This window comes from Onychomys torridus, chromosome 9 (genome assembly GCF_903995425.1).
Source record: "Onychomys torridus chromosome 9, mOncTor1.1, whole genome shotgun sequence".
Taxonomy (NCBI): Eukaryota; Metazoa; Chordata; class Mammalia; order Rodentia; family Cricetidae; genus Onychomys; species Onychomys torridus.
The window spans coordinates 7,857,978-7,874,761 of record NC_050451.1 but is presented as its reverse complement, the minus strand read 5'-3'; the positions used below and the strand labels follow the sequence as shown (position 1 = coordinate 7,874,761).

The following is a 16,784-nucleotide window of genomic DNA, read 5'->3' as shown; positions in this document are numbered from 1 at the left end:
TTGTATATAGGATTGACAGTTGACATAGCACTTCTGTCTGTGGGAGGCAGGGTTCCCAGGAGCAGAAAAGAAAGGGCAAGTTGTGGTACACAAGCATCTGTGAAAATCTACTGGTCACACATTTGCTATTCTGTTGCCCAGGAGAAGAGAAGTAACCAAATCCCAAGTCTGTGGGGAAGGAGACTTCTCAAGGGTGGCTGTATGTGATTTCAGTACTCATTATTCATCACTGCTTTTAAATACTATAAATGCAAACATTGGCGTTAATACATTTGCATTGGAGCTATCTGGACATGCCAGCCTTTATAATGGGATGACCTATCACAGTTTAGTCAACCTCAATAGATTCTTTTCATCAAGAGCTCAAATCTGTACCTCTTCTTTCCTTGTATAGGTTCAGCGAACAATTGCCAAACAGATTCAGATGGTTCGGCAGGTTGGTAAAGGCCGTTATGGAGAAGTATGGATGGGTAAATGGCGTGGCGAAAAAGTAGCAGTCAAAGTATTTTTTACCACTGAAGAAGCTAGCTGGTTTAGAGAAACAGAAATCTACCAGACGGTGTTAATGCATCATGAAAATATTCTTGGTGAGTGTCCTTTGCTTTAGTTAAGTTCCTCATTCTGGCAAGGGTGTTTGGGTCAGGGAGAGCCTGCCATGTGCGTGTGGATTCTAATGTTTGTGTAGGTAAAAGATATCCAGTAGAGTTCATAGTGAACTAGAACACAATCCTGAATGCCAAGAAAGCTTTTTATTACTCTAAAGAGCATTGGGTTTCAAAAGGATAATAAAGCTAGTTCATTGAACGTACATAGTAATGAAGCCAAGTCTTTTGTAGAGAACTTTAGTACTTTTTAGTACTTTTAACTCCCCACTCCCACCCCCCAACCCAGGGCCTTCAAGCACTCTACCACTGAGCTAAATCCCCAACCCCTTAACTGCATCTGCCTTTAGCTTTTGTGAGTAGAACCCAGTGTGTGGCTTCATTGTATTTTCTGTCCCCATATGTTCCTCTCACTACCTTACCTCATTTATACAGTAGTGAAATAATGTAGTTATCTGATCAGTAGAGTGTATAAACAGTTTTCTCTCAGCTCCTATTGCACTATCTCTTACTTTGTAAAGTCCATTGCCCATTGCCAAGCACAGACATTTATGTTCATTTCTTATTGCTCCTGTAAAAAATTACCATGAACTGAGTGGCTTAAAACATCAGAAATAGGGCCGGTGTAATGGCCCAAGCCTTTAATCCCAGGCTGAGGCAGATAGATTTCTTGAGTTCAAGGCCAGCCTGGTCTCCAGAGTGAGTTTCTGGACAGCCAGTGCTATACCAAGAAACCCTGTTTCTAAACCACCCCCCAAAAAAGAAAAACAGCAGAAGCAGAGTGGGGAGATGGCTCACTTGTTGAAGGAGTTGCCTAATAAGAGACCTGAGTTCAGAAGTCTTTCACATAAAGAGCTAAGTGTGATAGAAAGCAGGCTTATAATCACAGTGATGGTGAGGTGTGGAAGGTGGAGACAAGTGGATCCCTGGAGCACTCTGACTACCTGTTGAAGTTCTGGGTCAATAAGACAGCAGAGGAACACCACCTAAGGCTATCCCTGACCTCCAAAGGCACTTGCACTTATGTGTATATGCATGTATACACGTACACACAGAAGGAAAACAACCAATTATCCGCCTTAATTTTAGGATCCAGAACTAAGCTGTTGGCAGGGCCATTTCTTCTCTGGGATTTCTTCCAGACTGTACCAGTCTTGAGTGTTCTTTGCTGTACAGACAACTGTTGGTTGTTTTTTACTCCTTGGCAGCCTGCTGCCCAGCTCCCAAATCAATACATGAAGGCTTATTTTTACTTTTGAACACCCGGCCTTAGCTTGGCTTGTTTCTAGCCAGCTTTTCTTAACATCAATTATCCTGTCTATTATTATTTTTTGCCTCTGGGCTTGCATCTTTCTCTATTCTATATATCTTTCTTTACTTTATACTCCATGGTTTGCTCTGTAGGTGGGTGGCTAGCCTCTGATCTCCTCCTCTCCTCCTTTTTCTTGCTCCTTGATCCTCTGTTCCCAAATCTCCCCTCCTATTTATTGTCTCTGCCCATCATCCCTGCCTGTCCTTTCTCCTGCCTTGCTATTGGCTGTCCAGCTCTTTATTAGATCATCAAGTGTTTTAGACAGGCAAAGTAAAACAGCTTCACAGAGTTAAACAAATGCAACATAAAAGAATGCAATACAGGCTGGAGAGATGGCTCAGAGGTTACTGCTCTTCCAGAGGTCCTGAGTTCAATTCCCAGCAACCACATGGTGGCTCACCACCAGCTACAATGAGAGATCTGGTGGCCTCTTCTGTTCTGCAGGCTGAACACTTACTGTATACATAATAAATAAATAAATAAATCTTTAAAAAAATACAAATGTTCCACAGCATAAAAGAATGTAAGATCTTTGATTAATATTCCATAACAGACAACCCCCCTTTCTGTGTTTAATATGATCTTCTAAGTGTGTTGTGACCACATTCCATCATACAGGACACTCGTCAGCTAATTCAAACCCAGTCTATATTGTGCATGGCTTCATATAAATACAATTCCACCTACAAAGATCCTGTTTCCCATGTAACTTAAGTCTCTGTTTTTCAACCTGAAATTAAAAACTTGGATTTGGGTGTTCAGGGATGGGGTTTTTGTTTGTTTGTTTGTTTTCTTTAGACAGAGTCTTACTCTGTGGCCTTGGCAGCTTCAACTTGTGCGGTCCTGCTGCCTCCGTCTCCTGACACTGGATTATAAGCCTGTGCCATCACTCCCAGAGAAAGAGCCATTTCAAGGGAAAATCATGTGGGTAATGAGCACTTGCGGGTTATTATGTAATACGTGACTTCTTTTTCTTAGTCATTATTATCACTTGTGATTAATGTTAGGATTATCATAAATTAGCTGTATGTGTTGGCACAGGCATGTAATCTCAGCACTCAAGAGGCTGAGTCAGGATGATCACAAGTTTGAATGTCACCTAGACTACATAGCAAAACCCTGTCTTTAAAAATATTCTAAATTTGGGCTGGAGAGAGATGGCTAAATGGCTGAGAGCGCATACTGTTCTTACAGAGGACGTGAGTCAATTCCCAGCACCCACATTAAGAAGTTCACAACTGGCTGAAACTCCAGCTTTAGGGAACCTGACACCCCTGCTGACTTCCTCCTCCACAAATACAACCCACACACACATAAATTTACTGTACAACTGTAGTGATACTACAATACATAGTTGTAGCTAGAGTTGTCCTGCCTGGCCCAGTCAGGACAAATCTCTCTCACCCACAGCCACTCAGACCCAACCAAGTAAACACACAGAAACTTATTTTGCTTATAAACTATATGGCCGTGGCAGGCTTCTTGCTAACTGTTCTTACATCTTAGCCCATTTCTATTAATCTGTAAGTTGCCACGTGGCTTGTGGCTTACTGGTATCTTAACATGTTGCTTCTCATCACAGTGGCTGACAGCGGCTCCTGACTCATTCTTCCTATTCCCAGAATTCTCTTCTCTGCCTGTCCCACCTGTACTTCCTGTCTGGCTACTAGCCAATCAGCATTTTATTTATACAGAGTGATATCCATAGCACATAGCGACATATGAAATGATTTTTTTTTTTTTTTTTTTTTTGGTTACATAGTCAAAACATTTTGCGTGTCAAATTAGGAGAGTACTGTCTGTACAAAGTAAATAGTTTGTTTCCAGTATCCTGAATGTGCATCTGTAACTGCGTAGCACCTCTGCTGACAGCTAACCTTTTAAAATCATTAACTAAACAGGTTTTATAGCTGCAGACATTAAAGGCACTGGCTCCTGGACTCAGCTGTATTTGATTACTGATTACCATGAAAATGGATCTCTCTATGACTTCCTGAAATGTGCCACATTAGACACCAGAGCCCTACTCAAGTTAGCTTATTCTGCTGCCTGTGGTCTGTGCCACCTCCACACAAAAATTTATGGTACCCAAGGAAAGCCTACAATTGCTCATCGAGACCTGAAGAGCAAAAACATCCTTATTAAGAAAAATGGAAGTTGCTGCATTGCCGACCTGGGCCTGGCTGTTAAATTCAACAGGTAAGTGATTCTTTTGTTCAACATTTGGAAATGATTTCGGCATCTCACAGGTATTTATACTCAGGTTGCTTTGGGCTCTTTTGTTGTTTTTGATTTTCTTTTCACAAAGCTACATTTCACTGTACTTTGCTGGGCATTATTGGGGAATGAACCCAGGATCCTACGTATACTAAGCACACACTGCTACTAAATCTCATCTCCAGCCTCTACATAATTGTTGGTTTCCTGGTTTTCATTATTTCAGGTTACCTGTACTGCTCTTTTTTCAGATAGTCCATGCTTCATACAAGTACCTTGTGACCCAAATATTGGGCATTGAGTTTGCTTCCAGTTCATCTGTACTCAAAAAGATTATGTGGAACAGGGTGGTAGCCCACACCTTTAATCCCAGCACTCTGGAGGCAGATGCAGGCAGATCTCTGAGTTCTGAGTTCAAGGATAGCCAGGGCTACTCAGAAATACTCTGTTGGGGAAGGAAAAAAAAAGGAAGGAAGGCTGGTTATCATGAACATTATTGAATTTTATATTTATGTGTAGTATTCTACTTTTGAGCACTTGGATAAGTATTTTCTTCATAATGGATTTCTAGAGAACGGAGCCTCCTAGAGGAGTTTCCACATACTAACTTGTGGCATATTGTATAGTGCTGCTTCAGAACAGTATAGTATATAAAATTTATACTCCTACAAATATGGAGAGATAAATTAGTTTCTTTTGATATTGTCAATTTTCCAAAACAATTAGAATTATAAAAATTTCAGGAGCCAGGCAGTGGTGGCACATGTCTTTAATTACAGCATTTGGGAGGCAGAGGCAGGCTACAGAGAAAGTTCTACAACAGCCAGAGGTCACAGAGAAACCCTGTCTTAAAAAAAAAACAAAAACAAAAACAAAATCAGGTAACTGTTGAAGCACTTATAGTGTAGTCTAAGGATGGCGGCATTGTTTCACATTTCAGGATTCACTTAAGGCCACAGAATAAAACTAGTACTTGAGGGACTGAAGAGATGACTTAGCAGTTAAGAGCACTAACTGTTCTTGCAGGGGCCTGGGTTTGGTTCCTAGCACTCAGATCAGGGGATCTGGCCTCCATGGACACCTGCACTCATTTGGTACACATAAACTCATGCATGCACACAACATGCATATAAATAATGACCCTGGCTGGTCTGGAACTCACAGAGATCCACTAGCCTTAGCTAAAGGCGTGTGCCACTATGCCTGACCTTCCCACCCTCCACCCCCACCCCCCCACCCCCCCCCCCCCCCCCACCCCCCGAGCTGAGGATCGAACCCAGGGCCTTGCGCTTGCTAGGCAAGCGCTCTACCACTGAGCTAAATCCCCAGCCTCCCCCTTTTTTTTAAATGGTAATAGTAGTAGTTGAAATTGTATGGGCCATCTAAATCTATTTCTCTGGTCATTAACAGTGTTCTTTTTGTTGTTTTAGTTTTTGGTTTTTTGAGACATGGTTTCACTCTGTGGCCGTGGCTGCCCTAGAACTCACTGTGTAGCCCAGGCTGGCCTCAAACTCACAGAGATCCAACTACCTCTTCGTCCCGAGTGCGGGGATTAAAGGCGTGTGCCATCTACGCCCGGCGTGTTCCCATTATTTTTGTTTCTTTAAAATCAGTTCTACTAGAAACACGAGACCAGAAATAACTGAAAATATTCCAGACACAAATGCACGACCAAGACTCCAAATTACCATTTAGTATGCTTTGTGTTGTAGGATATAAAACTAGCCCCCTCTACGGAATGTTATGGTGACCCCCGAGACAGTCACAGCCCCTCCTGATTCAGTATCCTGCTATTTTGTGGTTGTACCAAAAAATAAACAACCAGCAAGTGATTTAACCTCTTAAAAAAGTCATTTACACTTAAAAAATGGGATGAGGGGAGACTTCCTCCCACCTTTTAAAATGTTTCTAGAGCTACTAAAAAACTCGCATTTACAAAATAGTTGATAAAAATATTCCTCTGGATTGTACAAGAAGGGAGGCGGGGACACTGACAGACGCGATGGATGTTTAGTCGGACTTGGCTTCTTTCTCTTCTACTTCAGAAGCTGGACTCTGGTTCTCAGTCTCTCTGTTTTCTGCAGGCACATCTGTGGTTTGCTGGTCCGCCACCTCAGCCTGTTTGCCCTTTGCTCCCCTCTTCCCTTTGCTTTGCACTTTTTTGTCTGAGGACTTATCCTTTCCCACCGCCTTCTTGGGCTTGGGCTCCGCCGCCTTCGCCATTCCATCTGCGCTAACCTTCCTCTTGGACATCGTGGTGGTGCTGGGTGGGAGGTGTGTGCGAGGCTGAACCTGCCACGGAGCCACACTCCCTTTTCGTTTTTAATGCTTCACCAGTTTGTCTTGCTTGTGCAGGGCCATGGTAATCTTCTCTGTCACTGATGTTCTGCTGAAGGGAGCACTGCCAGCGTTCTTGATCTGTGTGGTATCTGTCGGCTTCAGTATTCGTCAGATGTTGTGTTAGTTCTTCCAGTTACCTGACAGAAAGCAACTAAAGGAAGAGAAGGTTTGATGTAGTTCATGGTTGAGGGGTCTAGTCAGCCCAGTATGGCAGGAGAGCATGGTGATGGGGACCTAAAGCACATTGTGACATCACATGCAGTCAAAAAACAGATACTTGGCTTGCTTCGAATTTTCCTTTTTTTATTCAGTCTGGGCTCAAGCTGGTGCTGCCCGCATCCAGATTGGGTCATCCCTTCATATTGAAACCTCTGGGAATATCCTTAAGGACACACACACCAGAGTTGTGTGTCTTCAATTTAAGATCCCAAGTCCATTCACATAAACAGTTACATCACAGAGCTGCTTCTTACCAACTTGACACCCAAACTCATGACATTTAATCCATAATATGCCACCCTTGATTATCGACATTCATGATTTACCGCATGGTAGTCATGTAAAATGGATTTAGCTCTAAAGTCTTGCCGGGTGGTGGTGGTGGTGGTGGTGCACACCTTTAATCCCAGCACTCGGGAGGCAGAGGCAGGCAGATCTCTGTGAGTTTGAGGCCAGCCTGGTCTACAGAGTGAGATCCAGGACAGGCTCCAAAACTACACAGAGAAACCCTGTCTCGAAAAACCAAAAAAAAAAAAAAAAAAAAAAGAGTCCCTAAAGCATTAACAGTTCTAAAGTTGCTCAAAGCCAAGGTTCAGTGCAAGGTGTGATGGCACACACCTCTAACCCCAGTGCTCGAGACGCAGAGGCACATAATAGAACTTGTCTCAAAAAAAAAAAAAAACAACAACAAAAAACAAAAACAAAACAAAACCCCAGCAAAATCATATAAACAAAACAGCAACAATAACAAAAGCTCAAGGTCAGAGTTTCTCACACCCTTGGAGCAATTCCTTATGAGATCAAAATTAAGGTAAACATTTCCAGTATACTATGTCACAGAATAAACATTTCCATTCCAAAAGGAAAGAATACATAGCAAGGAAGCTAGACCAAAGCATGACTGAAATGAGAACATCCACTTGGCCTACAGCTCATAGCTGGTACCTGACATTTGTGATGGCATCATCTGGGCGCCAGGGAACCTGGAAATCCCCATCCATCTTGTTTTGCTGCCTGCAGTAAATGTTGCCTTTCTCTTAGGCTGGCTCTATTTCATGCTTGCAGCTTTTCTTCAGTGGGCATTCATAGTCCTAGTGTCTCCAACTTCCTAGATCTCTTATTCTAGGGAACTCAGCACTGCTGCAGTATTCTTTTGAAGAACCTTGATAAAGCCTCCGTGGCCATATAACTTTTGCATTTGGTTAGGCCTGCTGAACCATATGGTGATTTGAATGAATTCTTCTGCTTTCTCATCACTTAGCCTGGTCCCATTCTGCCATAGCTGTACTTGGCCTGTCTGTACCTTGGCAGCTCAGACTGGGAAAATTCTTCTCTGTAGGATCATTTTGGAGCAGGGTTAAATAAAAAAAAAAAATTCCTGAAACCATACTTTCCTAATTAAATAGATGATTCTGTAGTTAATAGTTAATTGCAAGTTTGGGTTGTGCTGTGGGATAATGCTTTGTACACTTGTTTAATAAAACACTGATAGGCCAATAGCCAGGCAGGAAGTATAGGTGAGATAAGCAGACGAGAATTCTGGGAAGAGGAAAGCTGAGTAAGGAGACGCCAGCCTGCCGTCCAGGGAGCAGCATGTAATGGCACACAAGTAAAGCCATGGAACACATGGCAGCATATAGATTAACAAGAATGGTCTGAGTTTAAATGTAAGAGCTAGTCAATAGTTTGCCTGAGCTAATGGCCGAGCAGTTTTAATTAATATTAGCCTCTGTGTGTTTACTTGGGTCTGAGCAGCTGTGGGACTGGCAAGGGAGGGAGATTTGGCCTGACCACAGGCCAGGTGGGACACAGGAAAACTTTCAGCTACAGGGTTGGGGATTTTTAAATTCATAAATGTGTATTATATATAGTATATTCATAAATATATTGTGCCATATATGTAATAATTTATTTGCACAATCCCTGAAAGACAAAATGTAATCACTGTCAATGGCTCCCTGACTCAAAGAAACCAGACTGGATTTAATTAACCTAAGCAAGACTTAAGTGAGCCAGTTCTTTACACAAAAGTTCGTATTGGTGTACTAAAAGGTTATGATTTGTGGAATAGTGAAGACAGTTCATGGAAATGTAATCATATGATCAGGCACCTTAGCAGTTTAGGACTTGGCTGCCATAAATGAGTGAGCAAAATTTTTATTATAGTGTAAATTATTGGCCTGCATGTTTTTGTTTTTGTTTTTTGTTTTTTTAACTTAAACTCATTCTTTTTATATACGTTTTACCTTTTTTTTGTGTTTGTATTGGTTCAGCAGAAGCCAGGAAAATAATTCTTAGTATTGGAATGTTGTCTAACTTTGTGATGTATATAATGGTGTATATGGTGAACCGTGGCCAATAGTTTTATACTCCTTTAAAAAATAAGCAAAGTCCACTGAATGGGTGAAAGCACTTGCCACCAAGCCTGACAGTTGTATCCCTGGAACCCAAACGGAAGGAAAGAGATGACTCCTGCAGGTTGTCTTCTGACCTCCGCACGTGTGCCCTCCCCACTCCCTGACCACGGGAAAGAAAGAGTGGCCCATGCCACAGCTAGGTGTCTTGCTGTCTTCAAGCTTCCTCCACCAGACAGCTTAGTCTTTGGGGTTAGTTAAGAATGCTGCGGCTGTTTCCAGCACTGTAGAAGAGGCCCAGAGTCACCTCTAACTCCAGCTCCAGGGCATCCACTGCCTCTTCTGCAATCTGCAGATACCTGCACTCACATAGCACACACACGCATGAACACAAAAAAAAACTAGATCCTTTTTTTTTTTTTTAAATCTTAGTCCATTATTGTTTTTCAAGTCAGCGTTTTTCTGTGTAGGCTTGGCTGTCCTGGAATTGACTCTGTAAACCAGGCTGGCTTCAAACTCAGATCTGCCTGCCTCTGCCTCCCAAGTGCTAGGATTTAAAGTGTATGCCACCACACTGACTTTATTTTTTTTATTTTTATGTGTATGGATATCTGTGTACTACATGCATGCAGTTCATGCAGAGGCCAGAAGAGGGCATCAGATCTCTTGAAGCTGGGGGCTACAGGTGGTAGTGGTACTATGTGGGTGCTGGAAATTAAACCTAGGCCCTCTGGAAAAACATCAAGTGCTTTTAACAGATAAAGCGATCTGTCCAGCCCTTAATTCATTATTTTTAATTCATCCTCACATGAATTTTCAAGACATACGAAGATTCCAGCCCTATTTTTGCCAAGATAGAGCATAACTAGCCTCTAGCCTTAGTTCTCAGTAGAGTCTTTGTTCTTTTAAGCATCATGAGCCAAGCCTCCACTTTCTACATTTCTTTCACATTCTGGTCTTCCAAATTCCTATCAGAACGGCTCCGTAAGCCCTGCTTTCATCATTCACAGGCTTCTCTAGCATGCAAATCTAAACTCTTCCACATTCCTCCCATAAGCCAGTACTAAAGGCATGTCAGTCACACTGTCAGGTTTATCTTAGCGACACCCAACCCCCTCCTTTTGTGTGTTATATACTGGTGTGCATGCAGAAGCCAGAGGAGGACCTCCAGTATCCTGCTCTTACCATTCTGTTAGTCCCTTGAGAAAGAGTCTCTCACTAAACCTGAAGTTAGGCTGGTGGCCGGAAGCCCCAACGGACCTCCTTTCTCTATCCTCCATAGCAGTGGGGTTGCTTGTAGGCACATGGACAGACCCAGCTTGGTGACTAGGGATTTGAACTCAGGTCCTCATGTTTGGTCAGCAAGTGTTTGTATCCACTGAGCCTGTCCTTAAGAACCAACTTCGTAGGGTTGGAGATTTAGCTCAGTGGTAGAGTGCTCGCCTAGCAAGAGCAAGGCCCTGGGTTCAATCCCCAGCTTAAAAAAAAAAAAAAAAAAGAACCAACTTCATATATTATGTTTTATGTTACTGTGACCAAAAATGACAAATGTAGAAAGTGGAGGCTTGGCTCATGATGCTTTAAAGAACAAAGACTCTACTGAGAACTAAGGCTAGAGGCTAGTTTTTAGCCTTGACTGGCTGAGCTGTAGTGCCAGCCCAGCAAACACAACTTGTAAAGAAAGGAAGATTTCTTTGTTCATGTCTTCAGGGTATAGTCAATTAGGAAAGGGAAACCATAGTGGCGGGAATGTGAGGTAGCTGCTCACATTTACCCTATAATCAAAAAGCAGAGTCAGGGCCTGAGAGATGCTCAGAGGTTAAGAGCACTGGTACCTCTTCCAGAGGTCCCGAGTTCAATTCCCAGCAACCACATGGTGGCTCACAACTACCTAGAATGAGGTCTGTGCCCTCTTCTGGCAGGCAGATAGGATACTGTGTACATAATAAATAAATAAATCTTAATTTTAAAAAAAGTTAAACACTAATTGGAGGTCCCCTTGCTTTCTCCTTTTTCCATTTTTATTCATTCTAGGACCCCCCAGCCTGTGACTGTGAGATGGTATCACCTAATTCAAGGTGGTCGGTCCTTCCTCCATTAAACTTTTCTGGATGCACCCTCAGAGACTCATCTCTAGGGCTTTCTTGGTTGCTTACAAATCTAATCAAAATGACAATAAATATTAACCACCACAGGTGTTGAATACAAAATACAATACTTTGTATTGGTCTGCACTAGAAAATGTTGTCCAGAGCTTCCCGGACCTGGAGCACAAGTAACAGAACCTCACCTTCAAGTCTAAAATTCAGTTCAAAACCCAGAAAACTCATAAATCGTTTGTTACTGAGTGACCATTTATATAGATATCACTGTACTTATAACTAAGTAGATTGAAGCCATGAAAAATAAAATATAATTGTGTATTTTAAATGCTAAGCATATAGCCTGGCAGTGGTAGTGTACATCTTTAATCCCAGCACTCGGGAGGCAGAGGCAGGTGGATCTCTGAGTTTGAGGCCAGCCTGGGCTACAGAGTGAGTTCCGGGGGAGCCAGGGCTACACAGAGAAACCCTGTCTTGAAGAAATGCTAAGCTTATTTATGAGAATGGTAACAATAAGTGATCCCTCTTTTGTTTTCATATTCACCTCTCAGAATTACCTCTCCTTTTCTTATGTACAATATTGTCTTTTCTTTTTAAGACAGTCACATGTAGCCCAAGCTGGACTGGAACCAGCTATTGACCATGGAGGACCTTGAATTTCTCATCATCTTGCTTTTACCTCATTAGTGCTTAGTGTTAGGAGTATTGGCCTGGATTGCCTTGCTGTGTTTATGTGGTGTTGGAGATGGGACCCAGGACCTCCTGTATACCAGACAGACAAGCACTGTACCAGCTGTGCTACCCCTAGACCAGTACTGTTATCTTTTAAGAAGTGCAGGACTTCCTTGGTGACAGATCCTTGGCTGAGCTTGTGAAAGGGACTTGGGTTGATCCAGTTTAGTGTGAAAAGTCAGAGTTAGTGATGTGTGGCAGACATAGTGCCAAGGCTCGGAATAACTGTTCCAGACCCTGCTGGGGATGTTATGTAATGTTCTGCATAGAAAGTCTATAGAGGTGCTAAATTTCCCAGTACATTGGGGCCCAAGAATTTATGGCAAAGAATATAGGAATTTACACATTTAGATAGAAAAACATTTCTAAAAATGTACAGATAAAAACTATTGTTGGCTCTCAACATGACCATTGTCTTCCTCCTATCTCAGTGATACAAACGAAGTTGACATCTCCTTGAATACCAGGGTAGGCACCAAGCGCTACATGGCTCCCGAAGTGCTGGATGAAAGCCTGAATAAAAACCATTTCCAGCCCTACATCATGGCTGACATCTATAGCTTTGGCTTAATCATCTGGGAAATGGCTCGTCGGTGTGTTACAGGAGGTAAGAGCTTGAATAGTGTTCTTGATTATGTTTGTTTTCCTGTCATTTACAAAGTAATTATCTAATTTATATGTCACCTATGTAAGGGCTTCCCAGGACCACTCTCAGATCCTGTGGTTTCACTGAAATTACCCTAAGACTCTCACATAGTTGTCTTGGCTGCTCACATTCATTTCAATGAAAAGATCCCTTCAAGTCATCCCAGGGGAAAGGTGCCTACCTAGAGAGGCTGCAGTCGTCCTCTCTAGTGTATTCATACTGGTGCTTAGCTCCTCTCAGTCAGCTGTGACTGTCAAGTGGTCTTGCTCACACCTGTTGACTGTCATCCGAGAATACCATGTAGTTAGTATATGGTCAGGTTCCAGAGGAGAGGCGAGGGCTGACGTGAGAGCAGTAGTGGCCTGCTTTGTGAGCTTGTGCGCAGGTCAGGACCAGTCCTTCTCTTGCAGTGCAGAGTAGTAGAGACATCACTAGGAGGACAAACAAGCAAACAGGTATTTACACTAAAACACAAAAATCTTATTCCTTCTCCTTCTTTTGTGTTGAAGAGTTTCATTACTTGTAGCCCAGACTGGCTTCAAATCACAGTCCTGTTATCTCAGATCTCAAGTGCCCTACCCCCAAAAGAAACACTATACCATTGTTGAGAGACTGTCACCCTGTCAGAGGAAGGGGAAATAATGGGTCGGTCATAAACATAGAAAAACATGTATTTACTGTTAGAAGAGAACCATTCAGGGCCTATTTCTTCTTTATGTACGAATCCATTCTTAGTTCCATGGTTCGGTAAGAGGTGCTGTGTACTACACTACCATGTTTATGCTCACTTGCGGTTTCTTACTCCTACAGGAATAGTGGAGGAGTATCAGTTACCATATTACAACATGGTGCCCAGTGACCCGTCCTACGAGGATATGCGTGAGGTTGTGTGTGTTAAACGCTTGCGGCCAATCGTGTCTAACCGCTGGGACAGTGACGAAGTAAGTTTGGAGCCAAACCCTGTAAAGTGGTCAGGGATGCTGTGTTACTCTATGCTCAACACTCTCTCTGTACTTCTCCTTAGTGTCTTCGAGCAGTTTTGAAGCTGATGTCAGAATGTTGGGCCCATAATCCAGCCTCCAGACTCACAGCTTTGAGAATCAAGAAGACACTTGCAAAAATGGTTGAATCCCAGGATGTAAAGATTTGACAGTTAAACAGCTGTGAGTGAGAATCTAGACTGAAGAACTCCACCCAAGGAATGGGTGGATTAGCATGGACTAGGATGTTGGCTTGATTTTCAGATTCTTTCCTTGCCACATCTTCACAGGCTGCTAACAATAACCCTTTCACTACTCTGCAGAATGCAAGATTGGAACTTCCAAACATGTCATTCTTTATGTAAAGACAGGAAAGCTTTGTTTGAAATGTTTGGGTTTTTATGAACTGCATCAAGACTCCAATCCTGATAAGAAGCTTCTGGTCTAACTCTGGGTACTCAGTATCCAATCCGTAAAGTGATGCTTTCTGTGAAAGCCTTGAGAAGATGAATGACCTCAGCAGAGATGGAGAGACATATTTGCCTTCTGTCAGAGAAAACATCTGTCTGTGTCCTGTCTTTGTAAACAGCCTATAGATTATGATCTCTTTGGGACACTGCCTGGTTATCACGGTGCACCACGCATTTGATCTGCACAGCAGGGTTCCTCTGCGTCCATGAATCTAAGAAGAAAAGCTTGTGTGGTTGCCCAGGAGGGGGTGTGGCCGGTGGTTTCAACATGCAATATCTGATCAACATTCGCCAATCTCATAGAAATCATCTGCCTGGTAACTGTAGTAACTTCTCCACCCACCAACTTTAGTTTTAACATAATAGTTGTAAAGGCCAAATCAGTTTAAAGTGTCTGTAAATTTGGACTCCATTCTTCTGTCACCATTTTGTTTTCTTTTTTGGTAATTATTTTTTTATGAAACACCTTCTGTCCAGAGTTGAAACTCACTGCTTTGAACCATACTTTGAAAGAAAGTGCCTCTTCCTGGAGTCAGCCTTACTGTACCTGATAACGATGTGCATGCCTGTGATCAAATTCTGAAGTCTTTGCCCTCAGTACATCTTAAAAAGGGAAGTTTGTTTATCATGTGTAATGTGCTTTTATTTTCACAACCTACATAACCATCTTTCTAGCCATATTTTACATACATACATACATACTTAATTCTATACAAAACAGCTCCCATGGATCTCACATCTGATCCTTAATGGGGGAGAATATTTTAAAGTAGAAAACTATGTATGAATTTCAGAATTCATGCATTTAAAAACTTCACTAAGATACTGCATCATTCTTCTTTTATGAAGGATGTAAGCTAATATAAATTTGTCCGTAACTGGTAAGTGTATTTTAGATATCTAAATCTTTTGAAATTTGGTTTTACAGTTTCTGGTCTCTAGCTTATGAAGACAGTCGGGCAGAAGTGCCTCGTATCTAGTCACTACCCGTATCTACACTGAACTGCTATTATTCGTAAGGAAAATGATGCATTTTTATAGAGGCCTTGTGATCTCAAAGAACAGTTCTGGTTCAGACTTACATGCTGATACCATACTATTTAAATGTTTATTCTGAGCAAACGAGCCATGAGAGATCAAGTGACATTGTCTCTTTGGATGGAACATAAGTTAACACAGTCTGACGTTTAACTTAAATGGGGTGCTGTCCATCTGCTCATTTATGACTAAATTCATTCTAATACCTGTACATCACATTCCACAAGTTTGAGATTTGTTTTGACTATTTGGTTTAATGAGTTTCATCTAGTCTAACCAAAGCCTGAGAACATAGGAGATGTGAGTTACCTAAGCCAAGTTTACCTGGATGTAGTTTTGCCTGAATAAACTAAATCTTAAAAATCGTTTTATAATCTTGATGATTACCTAAGGAATGGCAAACTTCATTCTTAGATGTGCTTAAATGGTGTGTAGAGGCCACTGTAATGATTCTTTTCTAAGTAGCTTGGTCTAAAAAAGGGGCCATCAGGAATTAATTATAAGGCTGACAGAACTCCAGTTACTGCCTTCCCAAGCCGCCTTTCAGTGCACTCATTAGAAACAGTAATATGCTTTAAAGGGCAAATGCTGCTGTGATCCTGATTTGGAATCCTAAAATCTGAAGTTGAATTAAACTTAACTTTTCCATCCCCTCCCTCTTACTCTTTTAAATTTGAAATTCAGAAGTGAAATATTTAAAGACTATCTCAGCCCTTGGGGCCAGTGAGAAGGCTCTGGGTAAAGACACGTGCTGCCAAGCCTGCCAGCCACAGTTCAATCTCTGGGACATGTGAAAGGAGAGAACTGACTACCCCATAATTGTCCTCTGACATCCACATACTCTGTGGCACGATTCCCCCCACCCACACACACATATCATGTTCTCCACATATTCAAACACAAATAAATGTAATTAAAAAAAATACAACCAACTGATAAAAGAAAGTATTCTGTAGTTACTAATTAATAACTTGTAAAAATCTGTAAACTCATTTGGTCCCACTTTGAATGTAGAATTTAAAAAATATGACTAACATCAGCAATTCTTTAAATAACTAAAATATGAGAGCCAAAACCTAAACTACCTAAATAAGTATCAAATGATCCAGGAAGATGTCACGAGTGGTTTGTATGGCCAGGAGTTGCTGACGGTACAGAGCATGTTAAAGATTTGCCCCAGCTTGAGTCTCTGAGACTTCATCAGCTCTGAGTACAAAATCTGAACTGATTTCTTTGGAAATATTGTAGCAGAAGATATTTTAGTCAACATGTTATCCTTCCTGTGTCCACAAACGTTCCTAAGTCTATTGCTTTTTATCAGATGTTGTCCTGGAATGTACTGGTTTTCATTCATTCATTCTAATGACATTCAATACTTTTTTCTTTTTAGATGTTTTTCTTGCTTAGGATAACAAGACTGTAATTTTTTAAGAACTATGCATCTCTGATTTGGCCCAAGATCAAGTTGGATATTGAGTAGTCTATTCCAGGGAAGATTTCCTAAATGAAAGCACTTGTCTTTTCAAATTGTTTGAAATGTTTCCAAATGTCTACGATAATTTCAACAGAAGTGTAAATGATGTAGAAGGGTGATGTAGCCTTTGTGGTAATAACGCAGATTGACTGAGTCAGATACTAAGCAGTGACAGTTTGCTCACCTCCTGGCTGTGAGGGGGTGGAGACCAGGCAAGCAGAGCCTTTTCCTCTGGTGCAGTGTGTGAAACCACAGGAGGAATCATCCCATAAGGAAAGCTTAGGAATATGGCTTTTGC

The 16,784-nt window shown here is 41.8% G+C and overlaps 1 protein-coding gene across 2 annotated transcripts in view; it reads left to right on the top strand.

Moving 5' to 3' along the window:
- The window catches only part of Bmpr1a (bone morphogenetic protein receptor type 1A), a 117,177-nt gene extending 101,800 nt beyond the window's left edge, over positions 1-15,377 (top strand). For both annotated transcript variants that reach the window (XM_036199825.1, XM_036199826.1), the window contains exons 9-13: positions 395-587; positions 3,816-4,113; positions 12,310-12,485; positions 13,335-13,465; positions 13,549-15,377. In XM_036199825.1, coding sequence (XP_036055718.1) covers positions 395-587; positions 3,816-4,113; positions 12,310-12,485; positions 13,335-13,465; positions 13,549-13,674 — 924 coding nt within the window. In that variant the 3' untranslated portion in view covers positions 13,675-15,377. The remainder of the gene's footprint in view (positions 1-394; positions 588-3,815; positions 4,114-12,309; positions 12,486-13,334; positions 13,466-13,548) is intronic.
- Positions 15,378-16,784: the final 1,407 nt, after the last annotated feature.